General features: G+C 34.6%; 2 protein-coding genes across 3 annotated transcripts; both read right to left on the reverse strand.

Moving 5' to 3' along the window:
- Positions 1 to 606: 606 nt before the first annotated feature.
- Positions 607 to 10,373, reverse strand: LOC132274709 (squamosa promoter-binding-like protein 1). Of its 2 annotated transcripts, XM_059776047.1 has the most exons (11): positions 9,118 to 10,372; positions 8,613 to 8,794; positions 6,364 to 6,524; positions 5,869 to 6,279; positions 4,050 to 4,124; positions 3,854 to 3,961; positions 3,642 to 3,759; positions 3,366 to 3,507; positions 3,084 to 3,234; positions 1,755 to 2,396; positions 607 to 1,323 (listed from the first exon to the last, which is right to left on the reverse strand). In XM_059776047.1, exons 1-11 carry the CDS (start codon positions 9,699 to 9,701, stop codon positions 868 to 870), a joined length of 3,030 nt encoding a protein of 1,009 aa, XP_059632030.1. In that variant the 5' UTR covers positions 9,702 to 10,372; the 3' UTR covers positions 607 to 867. The 2 variants fall into 2 exon arrangements, with proteins under 2 accessions (XP_059632030.1, XP_059632029.1); XM_059776046.1 differs by having other exon boundaries at positions 5,869 to 6,524; positions 9,118 to 10,373.
- Positions 10,374 to 17,704: 7,331 nt separating this feature from the next.
- LOC132274710 (probable receptor-like protein kinase At5g18500) lies at positions 17,705 to 21,948 on the reverse strand. The gene is made up of 8 exons (XM_059776048.1): positions 21,715 to 21,948; positions 20,401 to 21,025; positions 20,193 to 20,297; positions 19,633 to 19,755; positions 19,382 to 19,552; positions 19,120 to 19,249; positions 18,592 to 18,804; positions 17,705 to 18,294 (listed from the first exon to the last, which is right to left on the reverse strand). The coding sequence occupies exons 2-8, from the start codon at positions 21,003 to 21,005 to the stop codon at positions 18,175 to 18,177; spliced, it is 1,467 nt and encodes a 488-aa protein (XP_059632031.1). The 5' UTR covers positions 21,006 to 21,025; positions 21,715 to 21,948; the 3' UTR covers positions 17,705 to 18,174.
- Between the last annotated feature and the right edge of the window lie 2,697 nt (positions 21,949 to 24,645).

Here is a 24,645-nt window from a genome sequence, read left to right on the forward strand (position 1 = left end):
TAAAATTTTTAAGGTAAGTGTAATTTACCCTTTTCTTTATCCATATCTTAAGGGGAATGGATAAATTATTGGATGGCACAAAAGTCACTCCAATGAGCCACTTCAAAAAATATTCATATTATATTATTATGAGTCCACTTTTTAAATTGAAGAGTTTTGATTGAACTTAACCACCAAATATCAATGGTCAATTGGACAAAAGCAGAAGTGTAATATACTTAGGATCATCTAAATCATTTCTTAGGGGTTTTTCATCATAGATTGTTAAATATATATATAAATTCTAAAACGAAAGCCATCAACTAAAAGTGGAGGACATTGCATATCCATTTCTTAATAGAAGTAATTTCTTATTATATTTCAATTTATTACGAATACATTAGGATGGAAGGAAATGGGAAAAGAGAAGAGGAAGTGGGAGAAAGGAAATCGAATGATTAAAAAGTCCATCCAGTCCCTCCAGTCCCTCCAGTCTCTCTCTCTCTCTCTCTCTCTCTGTCTCTGAAGAAATGCTCTCTTTCACATCTAACACTAACAAGATAGTTGAGTCATTTTTTCCAATTGCTGCAATATCCCACCTGGTGGCATGTGAAGATTGCAGTGCAATTCTAAACCAAAAGATTTTTCATTTCCACTGGCAAATTCACTTGCTAAAATACTGCAGTATATATTGTTTAACACTGCAGTCCTATATACTTGACATTTCCTCATAATTTGAAATTAACTAGAATAAATAGATATACATAATATTTCCCACTGAAATCTAAATCCATTAACCAGTACTACAATTATCCCATTTTTTTTTGTTTAGTACTACTATAATAGACTTCACGCGGACAGCGGAGAAAACTGCTTCTTATAACTACCTTAACTTGATCCATACTTCAGAAGTTCCCATCTGAAGGGCTGGAAAATATAAAGAACTTCCGGTGAGCTTTTGAAGAGCAGAGCCACACAGACGCAGACAGCAGCGATGGCTACCATTGAAAGCATTGCTGGCCTGTAGATAGCCAGAGATGTTCTGGCATTGCCATAAGCCAACTTCTGTTCACATAGCTTGCAACGACGCTGACTCGGCTTCATTCCATTCTTCTGTGTGTCAAAGCTAGCAACTTTCCCTGATTTATGGCCCTCCAGTTTCTGCTTAGTCTTGCCGTCAAAGAGGGTGCCAGGGATGTCGAGCACTACATGCCCTCTTCCTGATTTCTTGTTGATTTTCTTCTGGACCAGATTGATGTAGGAATAGTGGCTCCGCATAATTGCATAATCATGGGGTGTCAACCCTGTAATGTCACAAACGCCCTTCCATGCTTCAATTCCCACCTGAAAAAAGGCAGTCTATATGAGCGCACAGAATGATGTTCTTCATTTGGCGGGGGAAATTTTAAATTAGAAAAGAGTGGTGTAATGTCTGGGCATATATGAAAGGAAAATAAATTTCATCTTAAACGTCATCTTCAACGTACTCCAAACCATGGGGAAAAATATATTTTTAACATTCTCCAAACCACCGGAAAAATATATTCATTTTTTCTTAGTGAAATCTGTCTTTCCCAAGCTTTTCTATTGAAAACAAAGCTGTTTCAGCGCAATGACCAGTTCAAGAACAAGTTATTGGGCAGTCAAAAATGCGGAAACCAAGGATTAAGGTCAAATTTTTCTGAGGTATTCATTGATTCTGAATTCTAGAACCTGATTCAATGCACTCCAGGAATCAAACGAACTTAATTTATAATAAGGAAGGAAGGATATACCATTCCAGGATCATCAGTCAACGCATCCAAAACACTCTGAGAGCCATCTCCACTGGCTGCTATGTGAAGAGGAGTCAAACCCCCAGGGCCAATGACATCAGGTCTAAAGAAGAACTTATTGCCCCCACCAATATGTTGATTCTGTTCAGATCCTGTTTCATTCGAAACTGTGTCTGGAACATATCTCAATAGGGCTTCCACCATAGACCTGCAATTTCTCCGCACAGCTCGGTGAAGAAGGCCCATCTCCTGCAATGCAAATTCAAGAGAAGGATGCTCACTGACATCTACACTACCATTGAACAGAATGCCCAAAAGTTTCTTAACTACAGCACACCAATCGTGCTCAATGGAGAACTCCATGAGCCACCTGAAACGTCTGAAAGGAAATAGATTTAAGTTGGGATCCATATGGCCCAATCTAAACTTCAAGTGACTTCTGTGAAGAAGCCAACCCATTTCCTGTATAAAGTCCAAAGCTTGATCCCTGGCTTCTATTATCTCAGATCTTCCCTGACTTTCATCAGCATCAGCAGTCTCAGCCTCCTCTATTGCACTCTCTAGTTTACAAATCTCATAACAAACATCCTGCTCTGCAACTATAAATGGAAAGAAGCTGCTGCTGAGACCATGGTCCTCGACCTGTGTAGATCAGAAAAAGAGAACAATCATTCAAACAATAGGAATAAGTGTATGAGATAGAGAGAGAAGTGTGTCCATTCATCCTATTTCTTGAATGATCGCTTGCTAAAAATAAGAAACAAGTAAAGGACCCACTTTTTTTGGTAAGTATAAAGGACCCATTTTTCCTTCAGAGATCCTAGGCAAGAAACAAGGAAAGATTAAAGTTTCAGAATGGCCAGGTAAAAAATTAAGCAGCTAACTTTTCTAAACTTACAAAAACTTCCACTAATAAATTTCACTTCCAAAGACAATTTTTAAACCAAAAATAAGTTGGTTACACTCACCATAAGGTCTCAAACTCCATGATTTTCATAAAAGTAAGGCAACTTCTACAAGTCTGAAATTTTAACTTGAAAATCGGAACAAAAAACATATGGAAAATGTTCAAGTCGAATCATTGTACTCTAACAACATAGTCTAGGATTGAATTGATCAAACTGTTAAATCAGCCAACTCTAATCAAAAGTAGCAGGTAAATGGCTTCACAGCATATAGACCAATTTTATTCATTTACATATTTATTCTTTTTCTTGGATAGGTAATACATCAAAGTTGTTGGATCAATACTAGTTCAGGTGCATAGACTGAATATTATTGCATAAAGAACCACAGGATATGCTGTGAAAACAGGAGGGATGAAATCACCTCAATGAATCCTCTCCCAGTAACATTTGGTATAGAGCAGGAGAATCTAAGGCATTGGATCTCATCATGCTCCACGAATGTATCATCACCATCCATCACATTATAACAACTTTCCTGGACTAAATACTTTCCTTCTAGTGCGCAGAGTAACCTGAAATAGAAGGTAAATTTGACTTAATATATGTAACACTTGGTTGCAAAAACTTTGGACAAAAACTGAAACTAAAAATCTTGTCTCAAAGCACAATATTCATGCATCAGCCAAACGGGAGAAAAGGAAACCTTGTGGTTGGCTGAAACAAGTTGAAGCCTTTAACTGAAAATTGAGATTTCTCAGTAACAGAAACTGCAATCGGTTTGATGCTTGAGATCCGGCAATTTTTACGGCTTTTAAGTGGTAAAGATGTGTCTAAAACAACCTGACCTGTAGCACAAATAAAAGTAATCAACATTTTAAAATTTCCAAATAGAAGTATTGCGATCACTCATTAAGTGACATAATAGAAAATAGTAACAACAGGAGCAAAAACAGAGAACTACATAGAAACAATAACAAACCATTATATATAAATGCTACACGATGCTGCACCCTAGTATACACCCATCCTGTTCTCCAGAAAGAATCTTTTGATTCATCCAGAAGCCTACTCAAACTGGAGCTCAGATCACAGCAAAGCTATACACAGCAACAGTGACTATGAAGATTAGAAGTGGATTTTCTGGAATGAAACTTACCAATCCACATTTCTGGCAATAATGTAAAAGCTCACCTGCTCCCATGCGGACTTTTTCAAATGAAGATATATTGTTAATATGATACAGCCAGGTCTTATGTAGCTCTCAATCTCAGTAGGACTGTGTGATAACCAGTCAAGGATCTGAAATTTTAATGTTAAACAAAATCAAATGTTTTGTGGAGGTAAAGATTAAACAGTTAACTCAAACAACCGCATGGCCCAGAAATACCTGTTTTCGCAGAAGAAGAGGGAAATCACTTGGATTTTTCCCAAAGAGTTTGAAAACAATTCGATCTGTGCGGCCCTGAAATTAGTCAAAAGACTGCAGTTAAGAGAAGCCTTCTAGGCCAATAAAAAAATTTAAATAGCTCTATCTGAATTATATGAAGGAGCATGCTTCATCCAATCTTTATGCAATGGTTGAACCAAAGTTTCTTTATAGTACAAAAAATTAACTCAAAAGTTAAGAAAATAAGACTTGGATGACAAATCATGACTGAACTTTTCATATACTAAAAATATGAATCTAATAGAAGTAACTTTAGGAAAGAGGAAACGGATATTATAAAAAGGAAACATCATTCGAAGAACAGGAAATAAGAAGTGCAAATTAATTCCTTACGCCAAACGCTTTGGCAGTACTATTTCACACCATATCATCTCCGGAACTAAAAAAATGATGGATAACTAAGTACATGTGCGTTGTGGGAGTCTATCCATCAATGCACGCGCATGTGTGTGTGTGGAGATATTGTCCGCTCCCACATTCAGCGTGCAAATCAGCAGATTGAGAGCAAATGCGCCCCAAATCCACGAATTCAAATTCCAATATCCGCAAATTTGCCTTGTCAGTTCACGTACTCACATGTTTTCATATAATAGCACCATCTACTTCTCATGGATGGTATCAATGATATGGCACAGGTAAGAGGCATGATTCATTCTGTTGTGCTTTACTTATAATGCATAAAGTGAAAAAGATGCAAGATTTGAACGTCAAATTACTACCACTGAGCTACTTCCTTATAAGTGAAAATTTTACAAGGGTTCATTACCCACTATGGTACCGGACCAGGGTGCTAGGATGGTGGACTAGATACAAATCTAACTTTTGGCATTATTTGCCCGAAGTAGCTGCTCTTAGGATTTGATCCCGTGTTTTCATGCTTATCATTTTACAGTAGGAGCAATTTTATATAAAATAAATTTCATACATCATATGAAAATTTAAAAACAGAAAGGAGAAATTAAAAAATCTGAAAATAAATAAATAATTTATAGTACAAGTCAAAAGTATGAAGAAGATTATGAATCATTACATATATAAGATGCATATAACAAAAAACTTACAATTTATGCATGAGAATTAAACAAAAATATAATTAAAAAATTTGAAAGCGGGAGCGATAATTTATCCACGTGATGTACTATCATATTATTGATTATATATAAATTAACTTTTGATTTTATTTAAGCATTCCAAGGATTATATATGTAAATAGACATACAAGCAAAATTGTGCAGAGTGTTTACAAGAACATGATGTGGTGTGGTGGTCAAAGCTATGTTTATTGTTCCAAAAGGTCTCAGGTTCAATCTTCTCTTCACCTTTAACATTTTAAGCACCTTTGTTATTAATAGGTGTTCAGTTCGGGGCCGGTTGAACCAGTCCAAACCAGACGCAAGACTGAACCGGGTGATTTTGCCCTTGAACCAGTATGAACCAGACCAAATTCATGTTGAACTGGAGTGAACCGGTCATTCCCGAGGTAACTAAACGATTCAGCAAAAACACTAGGATTCAGCTTTAAACCGGCCAATTCTCCAGGAAATCAGCCAGTTCTGACGTGAATTTGAGTTTGACTGGTTTACACGGGTTTGGTAGCTGTTGTGTCCGTTGTAAACCAGCTGGTTCGGCGAACCATAAAATACTTTTAAGACTCTTTGAATTAGTTCAGCTATTTATGTCAATTAACTTTCACTTTTTTTATTTCAAGTTGTAACCATTCAATTTAATGCAATCAAGCAAAAAACTAAAATAATAATACCTGAGCCTCTCCGCTAGAACTTGATGGTGACTGGGTAGATGTAGAACCTGAGTTCGCGCTTGTCTGAGGTGGGCTTGACTTGTGAGAATCTTGGTGGACCCATATCGGGCAATCAAGAGACCCAGTCCCTAGATTCCCAGGGTCACAAGACCTCTCCAAGTTCTCTGTGCAGTCTTGAGAATCATCGTAAACGTTATTCAAATCAATGTTAGTAAGTTTGATCCTTCCCTCTGTAATCTCTGGGACATTTGTTTTGGGTGGAATGCAGTCTTTTGTAGGAAACGGAAGAGAGGATTTTGAGGCAGATGGAGTTTTTAACGTTCCACCCTGAGCATCATCTGTAAATATCCTCTTTTGTGTCATTTCAGATGCAGATGCGGTTACACATTGTCCGATAGACCTCGGAGGGTCCTGAATATCAATGCAATCATCCATCTTAGAAGCTGAACCAAAAAGCAAAATGCAATTAAGAACATTTGAAATTAGAGTTGGCACCTTTTCTGGAATCACAACAGACGTCCCAGCATTTTGCAAATCTTGAGAACTAGGCAGTAACCCTGGTATGTTCCTACCATTAATTGTACCAGCCAGACTAGCAAGGTTTCTCAATAGATGAGATAGCAGATCCTGATCCTTTGCTTGATCTAAGCTATTAGCTGCAGTTCATAGAGAGAAAAACTTTTAGAGTTAAATAAGTATGGCAATCATCATGACATGTAAAGGATATATAATAGAAATAAAAGAAAATGCCAAAAAAACCACTCAATTGAATAAAAAAGAAAATTTTATATCATTAATTCAATGATGTTCTCAAAATTCAGCATTCACATTTGCTTACAAGGTTTTATATCATTAATTCAATGATGTTCACATTTGCTTACAAGATTTCAAACGCTGTTTTCAGATAGTCCCTAAAAGTTTAGATCTAAAGACGTTCATAAAGAAGCACCAAGGTTTTTTTTTGGGGGGTGGGGGTGTTGGGGGTGTGTGCTGAGAGAGAGACAGACATTATTAATGGCCATCAGAATTTTCAAGGACCAGATAAAGCACCATTCTCATTATCAAATTTTCACGTAGTAGAGCAAACAACTCATAACACCAGTCACATTCTGCAACACCATCCTTGCGATTACCTTATATTGCAGTATGACCGCACAAATTTAACCATGAGTCTACTGGTAAATTAATTCATGTTTAATAAAGTTAGTTTAATTCTGGCAATAAAGGATTAATACATGGAAATACCGGTGTACAATTCAGGATGCAAGTGATCTAAATCCACTGCAAATCAGCCAATTAATCATCAAACAACAGCAACACTCAAGGCCCACCCAATAGCAAAGCAATTCCTAAAATAATGCTCTGAGGAACAGAACAATGTCTCTGATAGATTCTTAAGCTCCAAAGTACAATTCTCTCTCCTAATACCCAACAGATAGAAAAATCTTCTCCATCTTCCACCCCCCCTCCTCCTTCTTCTTCTACGGAAACAGGGGGGAGGTGGGGCTTCACTGTAAACAACCCATTATAAATTTTTGGTACCAAATCTAATTTGGTTGAAACTGTAAGGCACAACTAATGAAAATACGTTAAATTTAATTTAATCATTCTCTTCTTGTCTGAATTTGAAATGGCTTGATTTCAGTATAAGATGTCGAATCTCTAGATTTCTTTGTCCAAATTCTACGCACTGTTCAGTATCATCACCCTCCAAAAACTGAGCTTGCTATGTATAACTGCAACTTGAAAATCCTTTAATGGATCCTTTGCCTGACCTAGCAGCAAGGAAATCAGATCTACTAGGTTCTTGATGACCCTGAATCTCCTTTCTGGATGCAATGTGTACTTGGAAGCACTAAGTCCACTTCAGGAGTCATCAATGCTCAACTCTGATTAAATTTTCAAAACCTTTAGAACCTTAAATTGGCACTTCGAGTTTCATCACACTTCCATTTGATTCTGTAGGGAATTTCAAGCTTTAAGTGATTGAAGTTTAACTTAAGTTGACATAGAGTTGCTTAAGAGCACCTCAAAAAAACTAATCAACATGAACTCCTTCAACCAAATTGCAACTGATATCAACGGCATAAATACATTATTAAAGACAAGCCACTAAAATATACCGAAGACACAACTTCCACCAACAGCAGTGCAGCCTGGGTCATAATTCCAAAATTCCATATCACGTCTCCAAACACAGATGTTCGGTTCACCTGTCCTTGCCTTCAATGTTTCACTATAGAAACTTCTTCTTTTTCTTCTTCTTTTTTTTTTTTTTTTTTGTGCAGAGAAGATTGCACCATTATACTGAACTATGGAGTAAGCACCCCTAGTTTTTTTTTTTTTTTTTTTTTTCACTTTATTGTCTATTCATAATTCATCCAACTGAAAGAGATGGTTGGAAAAAAGTTACTCTCTTATTAAGAAATCAAGAATTCTACCAACCTTTAGATTCTTTACAGGTTGTCACTTCCACCTAAAGGGAGTGTTTGCTTATATGGAAAGAAAAGTGAAGATATATCAACACATGTACATTCTCAGACGAGATTACTTAGTATTCATTTTAGAGAATTGACTACAATATGACAAATAGAAAGAAATTTACTCGCACCATTAAAAGCCAAAGCACAACAACATTGATATCAACTGACCGCTTCTAGCACAAAATCTTGTATGAAATCAAGTCCAAACATGGTATTGTAAAGAAAGGAATGTATAAACTTCAAGAAGATATATATACTTACAGTGCATATTGGAGAGTATCCTCAGCAGACTAATCAATAAATAACTACTACTCTGCTCATCATTAAGGGACCCTCCATTAAGTACATTTTCTGGATGTGTCTTCCTCCTTCGCCTGTTATGACCTGCCAAACGCCTACGACAACTTCTCTTTCCTTCATCAAACTCTTGAAGAACGTGAAACCTGTCATAAGCTTCACAAATTACAATCTTTTTTTTCCTAGAATTTCTCCAGAACAGAACCGCGCTTAACATAATGACAGAACTATGACCCAGCTGAAAATACTTTAAAACCAAAAGATAGGACTTAAATCTGACAAAACTTTGTGAATTGTGTGTTTGTGATCCAGGGCTATTCTTTTTTTTTTTTTTTTTTTTTGTGCAGATAAGACATAGAGCAACTAATTGAATAGCATGTATGTTATTTCATGAAGACCCGATAATGATCTCCGCAAGCAGAGGTTACTATAAAAAGCATTGACAAACAGTCTTTATATTAGGACCGACCTGCTGCATTGCTGACAGAATCGCTGCAGAACATTGCCAACCAATGCTCTACTGGCCTTAGAATGTATATCGCAAACCTTGTGCCGTCGATGATAATCCTTTGCAGAGCTCAAATCAGCTCGACAATCCTCTACCTGACAAACGGCACGATTAGAGGTAGCACCACCAACTTTGGTCTTCTTCCCACTTTTCCCCTCCGATTCCATTATGGGGTACGCTTGCCCACCAAGCTTCAAATTAAGTGACCCAGCTCCATCATTTAGCTCTTCATCGTCAATGATGACAACCCTCCTCCTCTTTTCTAGTTCCCTCTTTCCTTTCTCATTCCCTAAATTTATTTCATCTGAACAGGAGGACGAACTGTTTGACAACCCCGTGATGGCCGGAATTTCTGACCCAACCGGGAACAACTGCCTATTCCTGCAATCTGACGGCACAGAATTAAGTGGAGTAGCAGTAAACAAGTCTCCGTCCCATTTCCAGTCATTCAAATCCCATTCCATAGTCCTCTTCCCAACAGCCTTCAAATCCGACACCACCGGACCATAGAAATGATGAGCCTTTCCCCCAAATTTAGCCTCCATTGATCAAATTTCGAAAATACCCACAAATTTTAAGCCGAATAAAAAGATCCTAGATTGCAATTCCAGCAGAAAAATATATATATCCAACAAAACAACAACCCTAGAAAACACAAAAGATCAAGCACACTTAATTATACCCTTAAATTAAGTTATGAGTAGCTCTTGTTCACCTAAAATAGAACGACCCAAACACCTCCTAATCAGCCTCTCTACTCCCCCAGAAATCCAGAAACAGTACACCGACACATCCATGATCCAATTGACAACAACCCACATGCCAGAGATCCCCCTAAATTACCCACGAATTCGCTCACGAATTCGCTCAACTACAACACCACACCAAAAACCCCTCAGTTACATCGCCAAAAAGGTGTATTGATTATCCTAACATCATCACTAAGAACAATAACAGACACACACAACACTCAACAACAGCTGTAATTCAACAACTAAAAAGATGAGAACAGATAATACACTTGCCGCCGATAGATTCGTTCGGTGGTGGGGTTCGATCCAAAGTCGTGTGGGTCGTGGTGGCGTGGCTGGTGTGCGGAGATCGCCGGCGAAATGGAGGAGAGACTGTGTAGAAAGAGAGAATATCGGGGACGGCCAAAAAAGTGAAAAAAATAAAAACAACTGCAGAAGGAAAATAGGGACGACAACGAAAAAAGGTTTGATGACCGATAGTATATAATATAATTATTTGATATATAGATATATATATATATATATATGTATAAATAATTATATATATAGTACACAATAAATTAGTAATATATAGTACACTCTATGACGCCAATTTTGAGGGAATCTAACCCAACGTCCGTGTTTTTCGCACTCACGGTGGTAATCTGTAAATGTTAAAAATGTAACTAATTTTGTTGTTAAAATGCCAAAGTCAAAATAAAAGAAAATATATATATATTTTTTATATTGAATAATTAGTTTATTCTCTAGTCATTTTGACTTCAGGTGCAAAGGTTCTGTGTCAGTTGTGACATACTACGTATATCATAAAATGAGAGAGCATGTAAAACAGTAAAAGCCATGCTGTGACGGATCCTAAGAAGAGTAATTGTCGCGTCACACATTGTATACGGAAGTGTTCTGGCAGATTGAAAACGGTAACACAAACAATGTGTCAAATGGACGATATATATATATATATATATATATAATACACAATCACTAGTAAATTAGTAATCAGACCGTATTTATATGGTGAAACTATGAATTGCAATTATGGTATTAATTTTGATCACAGTATAACGAAATCAGAACAATATTAATATAAATTGATTAGTTTATAAGAATGTAACCGTATTGAAGTAAGAATTACGAATTAATCGATAAATCGCATATCAACAAGTACAACTAACCGCGCATGAATTTGATCCCGTCAAATACCTTACTTTTCAAATCATTAAAAAGTAAATTTCATGTGCAAGTTGCAATAACTTCAGCTGAGTTGTTCCACGATTACAAGAGTTTCTGCTATATTTTAAAAATCACTACCTTTCTAATGCTTTTACGCCGCAGTAGTTTGTGCTTGTCCTTAACTGGTAGTGTTTGTCAACAAGTTAGACTCGTCGACTACTATAATATGGTAAAACTCACCATCCAAACAAATTTTGTCTGACATGAAAAAATAGTGGTAAGTATAAAATACTTTGTGTGTTCTGTTATATGGAATTGGATTTTGAAATTGAAATTAGAACATTAGAATCAGAATCAGTGTAATTTGAGAAAAATAATTAAAAAAATTGAATCAAAAATTTTCTAATTTACCTGTTTTTATTCCAATGCTTTAATTCTATATAGTCGAACGCACCTAATATCATTTATATTATAGAATTTTTTTAATTTAATTGAGATTCACCTATCTTCCAAAATAAACGTTTTGAGAATAAGTGAATGTTCAAACTATTTGACTAATATATATATCAAAAAGGTACTTAGGGTGTATTTAGTTGTATGGAATTGGAATTTGTGAAATTTTTTAAAAAATAACTAAAAAATTTTGAATAAAAAATTTCTTAAATTTCACCAATTTCAATTCCAATATTCTAATTACGTGTAGCAAGCACACTCTTGAAAAATTTTACCTTTAAAATATTAATTAAATATAATTGAAGACATAACATTTAATAGAAAAAAATGAAAATAAATAAATAAATTCAGGGAATAAATGAAAAAAAAAATTATGTGACATATATTCATATAAAGACAAGCATGATGAGCTAAATTTGAAGCATTTTGGAAATTGATGTAAAATTTATGTGTATTATACAAAAAGCTACACATGTAAGTATGGAAATAGGACATGTGGATTGAGACCACTCAAAAAGTGGGACCCCCTTTGTGAGAGCGACTTGTGATTGTTGGATAGTGGAGAATGTTGGATTTTATCATGGGTAAGTTTTGGTTGCTTTTAATCAGATGAGTCAGAGCACAAACAATATGAAAACACCATTTTAAATAAAATTAAATATATTTGCACCCTACACACAATTCTCACACACCATTACAAAATTTTAAAACCTAGCATGTAATTTGATTTATTAGAAAAATCACGTGGAGTGTGAAAATTTGAGAGTACTTTGGATTTTTAGCTTTTATTCTTTAATAATAAAATATCCCTTTTATTCAACAAATGCTTAATTTGTTATGCCAGATTTTCTCCGGATGCCGTAATAGTGGAAGTTTCATGCACTTGATAAGTATTCAACAGAAGTAAAACTACAATTGTGAAATTTCATCAAATATAACAATGACTACGTCACATTTTTGCCAATAGATTTGTACTGTGAGATACTACAAAATATATATATATATATATATATATATATATATATATATATATATGATGTTTAATCATAAGCAAAGTTTAATTAACAATTAAAATACATAACATTTCTTTTTTACGAACTTGTCTAAGTTGGAGTAGTTAGGCTTGCTTGATTTGTAACTATGGAAACAGTTTTCTATTCTTGAAAAACTGAAAATAGAAAATTGTACAAATTTTTTTGTTAGGTTCAGTTTTCTGAAATCTGTTATCTGAAAACTTAGTTATAAAAATGTCTATTTTCAGATAACAGTTTTTTATAATTCTTTTAAAACTATTTTCTATTTTCTGAAAACTATTTCCAGTGTTACAAACGAAGCATGTGTATATTTTCTTTTGCCCTTTGCAATGGATGGCCTTAACAAAATTTTGTGAGAGTCCTTAACAAAATTTTGTGAGAAAACACTGTTGAAAAAACAATTTCTTAGAACAAAATTAACCCAAACTAATTTCATATAAACTTATCCCGTGAAAGGATAGGTCCTACAAGTCCTATCCAATTTTTTTCTTCCTTCTTCTTCCTATTTATCAATGCCGTGAAAGGATAGGTCCTACAAGTCCTATCCAATTTTTTTCTTCCTTCTTCTTCCTATTTATCAATGCAAAACGTTCAACAGGACAAACATTTATGGGTCTTGGGTCAATCGAGGACAATGTTGTCCTTGAATGACTTTAATTTTATCAGATTCCATTAATGAATAGTGCATCCACTACTAGCTTATCGTATTCTCTACTCGGATAGTGAAGCCCCTCCCACTTGTTTCTCATAATTGTACCTCTCTTATCTCCCTGTCTCATTGCCAAACCTCCCAAAAGTAAGAAGAAAGCGAAATTGTGATAATCAAGCAACAATTTAATTTAATTTTAAATACAAATTCAGAAAATGATTTCAAAATGCCATCCGTATTATTAATCCTCATCGCTCATATAGACGATATGTTTGGGGTTGAGTAAGGATCATTTGGAGCATATGAGGGCCCACGATTGAAGGTCTACACAATCCTTACACGGGTAGAAATGCACGAAAATTGTGAATTATTCATAATAGTATGCAGCTCAACGCTTGTGCACTACGACATCGGATCCACCAATGATTTGGGATCACTCGGAGTCTCAACAGCTCACATCTAAATTCAAAGAACTGTTCATATGATGCGGTCCCAGACCAGACCAAGCGGTTGGCAGGTCATGTGAAGGGTATGGACAATAGAGCTTTGTTTGTGGAGATGGACATAGTGCATGGGTGGGTGTCATATAATTAGCATTTTCTCTCTTTAATTTTCTTTTGCTCTCCGTACTTTCCCATATATATATATATATATAGGCCTATATATATAATTATATATATATACAAAGAGAGGAATAAATAGAATTAAGGATCCACACTCCATACAAAATCATTGGTGTCCCCTACTGCACATGGGAGAGAGAGGTGGTCAAACATCAAAAACTCAGAATCACCCAATTGTAGTGCACGGTACACAGTGGACACTCGGGCAGGAAAACCTTTGAGAGGTTGCATCTATACATCGAACCAACGCACAGTCATACCTATTTTCTTATAAAAATTTATTTCTCGTGTATCAAAACAAATAGAGAGATTACGCGACTATGCATTGAACGGTTTTTAATTTTCAAAATCAATATATACATATCTATATGTTGTGTAAAGTGTATGGGTTTAAAGTGTCTTTTTAACCTTTAAATTAAACAATCTGTACATATTACAACGATGAGAAAAATGATGATGATGATGATATATATATATATATATATATGGTGGAGACAATAACTAGTATGGTTACATGTGAGTAGAAATAAAACATATATATTTATAACATAATGGGAAGTCAAACCAACATGCATGTTCTATTTTCATGGTTCCGAAATCTACTTTCATTTAGAGAAGGAAAAAAATATATTTTACAAGCAACAAAATACCTGAAAATGTTAAAAATATTTTCCAAAATATGTATAACGGTACTTGAAAGTTAACAAACAAATTCAATAACACATTGTAGTGTTTTTAAAGTGGAAAAGGGTGGCATTTTTATACGTTAAAGGAGTTGGAAAAGTTAGATAAGGAAAAGCAAATTAAAAAGTAATTGACATTAGCGAATAAAGCTGTTTGAACTGATTCGATCCAATCCGTTAGATATTATGTGAGACCTATCCGTACTAAAATTAGTGGAAAATTCCTATCTAATAGTTGAGGAGTTACTCTCTCTAACAGCTACTGTGGTTCAAATTTTAATCACAAATGCATATAAAAGAAGACCTGGCTTCTATTTCTATTCTTTTCAACTTTTTAAAAAACCTAAATGTGATGTGTCAGTATAAGATGGTATCACATCAACATGGCGGAGATATTTGGATCTCTACTTGTGGAGGAGGTCCTGTAATCTTATCATGTGCTTAAAAATTAGGGTTTTGAGACACAACCACTTATCTTATTACAACCTTCCATATCTCTATCACTCTATTCTTTTGTCTCTCATACTCCCACCCTTTAACGATAGCCATCACCCTTCACCCTCTCAATCTACTACCACCTTCTCTTCACCCCATCACGAATGGGCAAATATTGTCTTAATAAATTTTAATGAATTGCTAATTATGCCTCAAAATGTTAACATTTTAAGACACATGATAGGTTATATGATCCCTTCATAGTAGATAATTCAGATCATGATTCGCTGTATTGACCGATACACGACCTTTGTACTGGCCAATTCGGTCAATACGCGACCGTTTTTCAAAGGTTCTCTACTGGTCGATTCGACTAGTTTATATTGATCTTGTCCGAATCCATTACACCGTGATCGATACTGCGATTACAATCGCGACTAATACTGTAAACCATGATTCAAATCCCAATAATATGTGAAGTATCCATAAGTAAATATTGTCCAAATTGATTATACCATATGTTTAGTTTTATTTTACAACATAATAAATCTTACATAGCCAATAGCAATTATAAAAATCTCCACTATCCATAAAAAAAATAATTAAAAAAAAAAAAAAAAAAAAAAAAAAAAAAAACTCGCGCACTTTTGGAATCTTTTTCAATGTCTAGTCACTAATAGTTTTTAATGTAAGTCCAGACACGAATGTGAAGTGGGAACATGGTGAAATTTCCAACAAAGTAAAGCCAAAATCTCATTCAAAAAGAGACTCTGATGGGTGCATTTAATGACCAACCACTCTTAACAAGATAAACATGATTAGTACTAAAATGGGTCATCCTTTTGTTTAACAATTGATGTGTTTGATACATGTATATGTATATATATATAATATACATGCTCAAAAGTCTCACCAAGGCACATATAATTGAGTTTATTAACAGAGGAAGAAAGAAAGAAAGAAAAAACTCTCTTAGTTTAATTTAAAAAAAGCTCTTACATCACTTTCTTTGTTGAATTTAAAAAACACTCTCGAATAACTCTAGATCTAATTAATACAGATATAAGTAGAACACGACGTGAATACATTTTCAGGACACCTTGCAAAGCCAACTCCTTGATATTAATTCATACTATATTTTAAATTACAATTTTTTTATAAAAAAAAAAATAATTATCACAAAACCATATGTCAAAGTTTGAAAGAGTCCCAAACATATCTATGCTGGGTGGTTGCCATTATTCAATTTAAAAATAAAATATTTTAAATATTTTTAATTGTGTTTGAATTTCGACGACACATATGATATTAGTGTCGGATATCTTCAAGTTACACAAAAACATCCATCTTACTTGAAAAAAATAATCTAAAGCCAATCACCATTAAATATTGTTAATAATTATATCAAAAATATACAATTTTTTATTTACGTATTCAATAATAACTGATCAGAATATCAGATCAATAATCTCGAGACCACCAAATCTTTTTTTTATTTTTTTTTCTTCTTCTTCTTCCTGAAAATATCTTTGATTTGGGATCCAATTGAATAGTGATCCCACATCATATCCACTTTAAAAGGGACCCACGAAAGGCATTTAGATATTTCCATCTGCAAATATGTGACATTATGCCAATTCACAATGGCACATTCCGTCATTTCACCAAACCTGGCGTTAAAGCTTATTTGGCGTCACGTTGACCGTTACATCGCTGCCTTTACACCTCTTTTTTGTCCCTCTTTCGGAATTTCAGCCTTTTTTTCGGTTCTTTTCCAAAAGACATATGAATCAAAGAAATAAAGGCATCTCTCTCTCTTTATATATATATATATATATATATATACGGAGTATATATGAATATGAATATGTATATATATAATATTTGGAAAAAGAAACAATTAATACTGTGAGTTAATGAAAATTTGCAAGGACAACCTTAATCAGCATTTATTTTTGCAGACTTTATAATGGGTCCCAAATTTATTAGTCTTACCTAATCTGAAACTGAAAAAGTGATTATGATAACAATTTTGCAAAGTGATTATTATCAGTGATCAAAAGTCACATATTCCGTGAATGCTTGTCAAATTTTAGATAATTATGTAACAAGTCTGTCTGTACATAAAGCCTGCAATTGTAGTATGTAAGAAGATGTGGGCTAAGGCCTGAGTTCTGAAAGTTTAAGCTGAATGGATGGACCTGGGCCTAAGGCCCAATACTTTATCCAAATGGGCCAGTCAATTGTGAACCCATTATATTTTCGCTTAACTTCTAATTCTCTTCAAGCAATAACTGGATTAATTCTTGCCCAGAAAGGTAAGTTTCTGACTGGAGGCAGGGCTGTGCGACGAAAAATTATTACATGGTCCCGAGCCATTGATCTGTAACCAATCACTATTTGTTACCAATGGTCCCATGGCCATATAATAATTTCTCTCAACAGAATAAATAAATAAACGGTCCTCAGTCTCGGCGAATCACAAGCTACCATCAACTAAATCAATCAGCATTATTCAGTCTTTTGGTTAGTTGTGTGACATCTTGTGATTGAATAAATTTTTATATGGTCCTAGTCAACTCCACTATTAAGCATAGATTTGAATAAAGTTGACACAATTGTTTGCGTGTCAAGTTGTAATTGGCCGTGACTATTTAGTCACGAACAATATAATAATTTATCTTGTGATTTTGGTCAAGACCACATGGTCCTGGACTATCTATTTTCTCACCAAGAAGGAGATGTGAGGTAAAGCAATAACTGGATTGATATAGTTTGGTACTAATACCCAATATTGGGCTTGAATTTGACAACCAAAGTTTTGAATATTCACAGAAATCATTCTTTCAAATGCAATCACAAAACAGGAACAACTCATTAGTCATCGCCTAGGCCTATGATCCAAAAAGAAATAAAGCTTAAAGAGCAAAAGACCTGTACACACCACCAGCTATAGGGGTACTTCATGCTAATGCCATTTTTCGTCGCTAAATAATCTTTTATCCACACTCTAGAGATAAGAAAAAGAAACTAAAAGAAAAAATATTCGAACCCTCCTTTGTAATTCACTGCCTGCTCTTGTTCCCAACCGAGGTACAGAAATAGTAATGCTATCAAGAGAGCTCTCTCATGATAAGAGTCACGAACTCTCCTTATTTAATCAGAAGATGGGAAGAATGTGGGACTGGCATTCCAGCTCATGTCACTCGAATCCTATAATCACTTGCCTGCTTGTCCTCTCCCGGTGCTTCTCTGAATTTTCACTTTATCTGTTTCATAGTTGTCCCCCTGAGTTGCACCTTCTATGGACCTAGTGCGACTCCTTTGGCGTCTTCGATCCTGAAACTCCAAATGTGTCACATTTAGGGGGCTGATCAATTCACACAATGTTTCAAATTCAACTTCCAAATTTTAGAGAGTAAAAAACATAAGAAAAAGAATCACATTATCTAGTTAAATGCATTATTCTTGAGTTTAGTTGGATCTTGTTTTGACAAAAAAGACTAGTTTGCGGAAGAGTCACTAATGCAGCAGATATTTGAAGAGTTTGATATATTTTCTTTACTTTAATTTTTTTCTCTTGTAGCAAATTCACATTACAAATGTTAGTTTCAATTTTATATCTCAGAATCGAACCTCTCGTGGTATGGGATATTCCTTGGATTCAAGCATGCGTACAACTTGACTCATCTGTGGTCTTTTATTAGCATCAGGATCAACACATCTCAGAGCAGTCAAGAGAGCGCGTTTAAGGTCACTTGTAGACGGCCTGATCTCAATAGTTGGATCAACCACTTCTTCTGAGCGCCTGCTGCCAACCATCATCTTAAGCCAATCAACCAGATTTACCTGCAAGAACCACCAAATTCAGAAACCACGACGAATGTGACTCTAAGTGCCTACTTATAGTAACCACTGAATGCACATAGATGAAGTAGACCACTATTTGAAAGGTTTAACCACACAAGGTTGCAATATGTAAATGAAAACATTTACTGTGTCCCATAGATTACACATAGTATATACAAGTATCATTTCACATGAACTTAGATTGGTGATTTGAACTGAAACATCTTCCTGTAATAGCTCAGCGGTATAAAATTCAGTGTAAAGCTGAGAAATTCAACAAATTTATTGTGGTAAGAAAATTGTATTCTTGCATACCTCATCTGGAGCGCGATCATAGTCCACTGGATCTCTTCCGGTAATTGCTTCCAAGAGGACAACCCCAAAACTATAGACATCACTTTTCTCATTTAAAAGGCCACTATTCGCGTATTCTGGAGCCACATATCTGTCCAATTTAAAAATCAGCAAAAAAACAAAAAAAAAATGATGATTATTTCCCGACTAGTGAGCATCTGCATCTGCATCAAAATATTAATCATAAGAAACAAAAAGAAGTAAAAAAAAAAAAAAAACTCACCCAAAGGTACCCATAACTCTAGTTGTAATATGACTCTTTCCAGCACCAAGCAACTTGGCCAGACCAAAATCAGATAATTTAGCATTGAAGTCATCATTGATCAGTATGTTGCTTGACTTGATGTCCCGATGCACCACTTTTGGCTCAATCGCTTCGTGCAAGTAGGCAAGCCTGCAACAAGTATACTAATTGTGAAAAGGAAATAAAATTCATCACAAGTGTAACTCATATTAATCTATGGATGTACTTACGCCTTAGCAGTGCCGAGAAGAACCTTCATGCGCGCCTCCCAAGTAAGATATCCGTGCTGACGCATAGCTCCATGAAGCCATTGCTCTAAATTGCCATTGCTGACATACTCATAAACCAACATCCTGAAATTCAATATAGAATAGAAAAGAAAGTAAGTGCAAGCCCTATAAAAACTTAAATGACATGTTAACAAAAATTATCATCACAATAGATTCTATTTACATAAAATCTTCACTATAAGCAAATTTCAAGTAATTGCACAAAATTTTTACAATCAATCTAATTGCATATAACAAGGAAGTCATTAAAATACCCTTTGTTTTTCTATAAACATTATACCATTTAGCAAGGATGAAACTGTCTTTATTCAAATGATGGTGCAGTTAATCAGATAAAAAATTTCATTACCAATTCATACTTTTTTTTGTGAAAATATAGGAATTGCATTAAAAGAACTTTAATGTTTAATTCCTTAGGATTTTTATGTGTATAATACTATAATATTGTCTACTATGATGAACCAAAAACAAAAGAAAGAGCTTAAAGGAAAATATGGTACCTATGAGTTCCTTCAATACAGTATCCCAGAAGTCGAACTAAGTTCTTGTGTCGGAGATGTCCAATAGCCTCAACTTCTACCATGAATTCCTTCCCTGCTTGCCCTCTACGTAAAATATTCGGAAAGCCACATAAGCTGGCAAATTGTAAATAATCTGAAGGGAATTAGATGAAATAAGAGTCGCATAGCACTCTGTCCGAAAACTTACAAGTTGTTGAGGAGCTTCTTAACAGCCACAGGAGTCCCATTGATCAGATGACCCCAGTAAACAACTCCATATCCACCCTCACCAATAACATTTTTCTTTGAAAATCTGTTTGTTGCAATTTCTAAGTCCCTCAATGTAAACCAATGACCCCAACCAAGATGAGAAATTTCAGGCAAACCAGTCAGAGGAGAAGGTTTGCGCACATTAATTGTCCCGGGACACCCTTTCTCTCCTGAATCATCACTGTCCTCCTCTAAATGATTATCTGAACCTGGACTGCTACTATCTACATTTGCCTTCATCAAAAGCTTATCTTTGTCGCTGAACTTTTCAAGAAGGAAAAGGAAATCACTACCATGAGGAACAAAGTTGTTTGCCGAATTTTGATCAACCCTTATTTCTTTGATTTCCTTCGACAGAGTTGGAATTCGGCTAATAGGAAGTTTGTCATTAGTCCTTCTGGACTTCTTTCGTGAAGCAAGGCAAAAAGATAATACCAAGAGAATTACAGTAAATACCCCCACAAAGATCCCTATTAATTCCCACACCTTAAGATTGAAAACAAGGGTTTTCTTTGATAGTTCTGTTTTGAGGTGTAACACCATTTTTGTCAATGCCAGAATGCCTGTGAGATCGAAAAGAAAAAAACGAACAAAAAAAAAAAAAAAAAAAAAGTCAGAAAAGCAGTTCTATGTGTGCATAACCTATATGTCATATATATCTGTGGATTCTGCAATTAGTTCAAGCATGGACTAACTTTGCTATTAAGCTTTTTCCTAAGTTCTTGTTTTCTCATTACTTTCCCATCAGCAAACATTAATACAATCATTTACATATAGTATTAATGCCTATTCAGTTTTAGATCAAATGCATTTTGGTGCTGAGTAACATTAGCAATTTTTCAGCATTTCCTTCGGTCCCAAAAAGTTCTGGAATGAAATGAGAAAGAGAGAGGTACAGTACTCATGTAACACAACAAAAATTCATGGAGAGAGATTGAGAAAATGATCAAATGGGATCATTTTCAATTTTCCCAAGATGAAGCCAACAAGGCATATGAATTGGAAAACACACACACACACACACACACAGATATTTGCTTCAGGTTTGGCCTGTCCTAAACTTCCAGAAACCAATCAATAACAAAATAGAACTGGAAGAGAAACAAAACATCAAAGCAACACAACCAACACAACACATTCATACATCTCATATCAAAACCACGAAAAATTGAATGAACATGAATATGAATATGAATATGACCATATACATATAAACAGAAAGAACATGCACGTGCAGAGTTTCTCATATTACCCGCAAATGATGACTGAAGAATTTATTCAAACACCATCAAAGCAATCCCTTTGTTTTGAAGAATCATATGGGTATCAGTGCATCTCTGAAGACCCTCTTGAAAATCCCAAACTAAAAGAGATGACAAAAGAAACTTCCTTTAGAAGTTAAAGGGAATTGCAGAGAACACACACCAATGCACATGGAATTGTGGGTTGTGTGGAATTGGTGGTGGAGGGGTGGGGACAATAAGAAGGCATGGATTTGTCAGTGGTAGGTAATGCTTAACATACAGTAAAAGAGAAGCATGAAAATAGCAATTGTTTTTCTTTTGAATGACTTCAAAAGAATGACTCTTGAAGGTGACACTGACACACACACACACACACACAGATGGCACGTTTCTGTTTAAGGTTTTAGTTAGTTTTCTAAATTCATTTGTTAAGTCAAACATCAATCTAAATTGGAATAGTTAGTAGTAATTATGATCTGTGGAGACAAGTAATCGATGAAGAAAAATGTCAGATCAAATGAACAGACAGGATACCATATTTAGCCCTAAAACAATATATTGTCAGACTCTCATTATTGGGGTATTTGAAATTCATGAAAATTGAACTTTGCTTCCTCCATGAGGCTTGAGTTTTGTGAATATTCATTTTGTTGGAGGTTGGATAGTCAAAGAAACAGTGTGACAGATATGCAGTCATATGGCCAAAGTTAGGAGGCTAATTCACACCCATGGCAAATTTAAGAAAACATAATTCAACACCATTTTCCAGAGAAATTATTATACGTTCCGGATCATTGGTCCGGACCAATCACCATTAGTCGCATGGGTAATGGTGTCAGAAATGTGCAGGTTTTTCCAACTTTTTCGCTTACATGTTCAATGGTGATTGGCCGGACCATCTAAAAATTTCTCTTACTTTTCATACCAAGTTTTTTTTCAGCTTTTTGCTTACATGTTCAATGGTGTAGTCCAGCAATACTTCCTTACTTTCCAAAGTAGAAGGTCGAGGGTTCAAGTCTTCAGAGGTGCATGTGGGTGTGAATTTTTTACCAAGAAAAAAAAAAAAAAAAAAAAAAAAAAAAAAAAAAAAAAAAAACTATTTTTATGAGCATTTGTATGGTGAGAGACAGAGAGCTTAAACTACAACAATAATGGCTTATCAAAATAAAAATTACAACAATAATGATAAATAATTGAGATATGCCGTATCCCATTAATCATATAATTAATGATGTATTTACCTAGCAATATCTCTTTTTCATTACTAAAAAAAGATCCCCAAAGATCTTGAAAACATATAAGCTACTGAAATTCTGCAAACTAGTGATTTCTTGGCAAAAACCCATTTTAAAAAGTTTTGAAAAAGAAGCAAGTGTATGCAAAGTCAATGAGTTTGCCATTATACCAAGTTGTTTATAGTACATTTTGTATTAATATATAACTATATACACATATACATAGACATATCCGAGCAAAACAGAGTCAATTGAGTTAATATATTGCCTTTTATAGACATATCCAGAATATATAACTGTCTACACACTACACATGTATTGCCTTTTATTGTATTAAAACTTTGCATGCATATGAAATATCTAATAGTTTTTTTCTGTGAGATTCCTCCCCTCTTCCACTCTGCAAGGACACTTCAATGCCCCATGTTTCAAGAACATACATGCAAATGAGACCAAAGTTTTAAAATAAAATAACATAAGAGCTATGATCAAATATATGGGACATAGTAACAAAATATTTGTTTGTTTCTCGAGAAAAAAAACATACAAAAACACACTTGGAATTGGATTAAATGCAACAAGCATAGATTTGCTTAATTTGCATTATGTTATTATACTTAATGTTGATAATCCAATCATTCATTTGAATCAATTAGCTGGAATGTTTGATGTTTGGTAGTTAGGAAAAGGGAAGTTTTCAAGAAGAAACCATTGGTCTCCTGCACAGCTCAAAGTTTCTTGGCAGATAGCCAACAGGAATGTTTAATTAATGCCTGTGTTTAAGTTTTGTATGCTCCTAACCAAATGCATTAGTGGTTAAACCTGCATTATTCAACTAATGTGGTGGTTGAAATAGATTTGTCTATTTGATATGATGTGTAATAATAAAATCTTAGTGTAAACTTTCAACATATGTAATTTTATATGATTTGGTCTCCATGATACGGATTATATATTTTGATTTTGTACCTAATTAGTGTTGATACAATATAATGTTGCATGGGATATAGGATTAAAAACAAGCTATTCCCAATTTAATATTTTTTTAAATTTTTTTTTGGAAAGTTAAACAAATACGCACTCACACTTCCAATGAGGCTTGAACATTTGAGTTCTCCTTTGGAGAGAAGGCATTGTACTAACTAGGTTATTGTCTATTTAATTGTTGTTAATGATGAATAATTTAAAAGTTTGAAGCCACTTGTGCAAGATGTAAGTTAAAGGGCTTAAAGTGAAATTTAAATGTCATATAGTTGGGTTTTTTTTTTTTAATTATTATTTTTTTGGGTTATAACACAAATGTAATGATATTATGATAAATTTAATTGGAATTTGCTAGTCCTGCACTTATTTTGGGCTTCATTTGTGCCATAGAATCAATTTAATATAACAAGTTTATTAAGGCCAATGAGGTATGAAAGAGATGGAACAAGTTAGCACCAAAGTTTGTATTCAAAGCCACACCCTTCAATAGATGCCCTGTCATTGTGCTACAGCTCTTTAGGGTGAAACAATGATGAAAAGCCCATTTCATAACAATGATGAAAACCCCATTTCATCTGCAAGTCCCCGCACACTTCAATGCATATATATATATATATATATATATATACTTTTCCTAAGTCCAAATAAACGCATGCACTTGTAATATTATTCCTGAGAACACTCATAATATTGGTCACACTTCAACATATGGGATGCTTT

This window comes from Cornus florida, unplaced genomic scaffold (genome assembly GCF_030987335.1).
Source record: "Cornus florida cultivar Cherokee Brave unplaced genomic scaffold, ASM3098733v1 CherokeeBrave_3.0.0_Hap2_Chr09, whole genome shotgun sequence".
NCBI lineage: Eukaryota > Viridiplantae > Streptophyta > Magnoliopsida > Cornales > Cornaceae > Cornus > Cornus florida.

Bases quoted from the DNA above. Each gene is read 5' to 3' on its own strand.
- LOC132274709 (XM_059776046.1), bottom strand. From the start codon at position 9,701: ATGGAGGCTAAATTTGGGGGAAAGGCTCATCATTTCTATGGTCCGGTG. The intron at 3,235-3,365 runs GTTTCCTTTTCT...CTTCTATTTCAG, and splicing joins TTGTTTCAGCCAACCACAAG to GTTACTCTGCGCACTAGAAG. The intron at 2,397-3,083 runs GTGATTTCATCC...TGATCTACACAG, and splicing joins CTGGGAGAGGATTCATTGAG to GTCGAGGACCATGGTCTCAG.
- LOC132274710 (XM_059776048.1), bottom strand. From the start codon at position 21,005: ATGGTGTTACACCTCAAAACAGAACTATCAAAGAAAACCCTTGTTTTC. The intron at 19,553-19,632 runs GTAAGTACATCC...TACTTGTTGCAG, and splicing joins CTTCTCGGCACTGCTAAGGC to GCTTGCCTACTTGCACGAAG. The intron at 19,250-19,381 runs GTGAGTTTTTTT...TAAATTGGACAG, and splicing joins AGAGTTATGGGTACCTTTGG to ATATGTGGCTCCAGAATACG.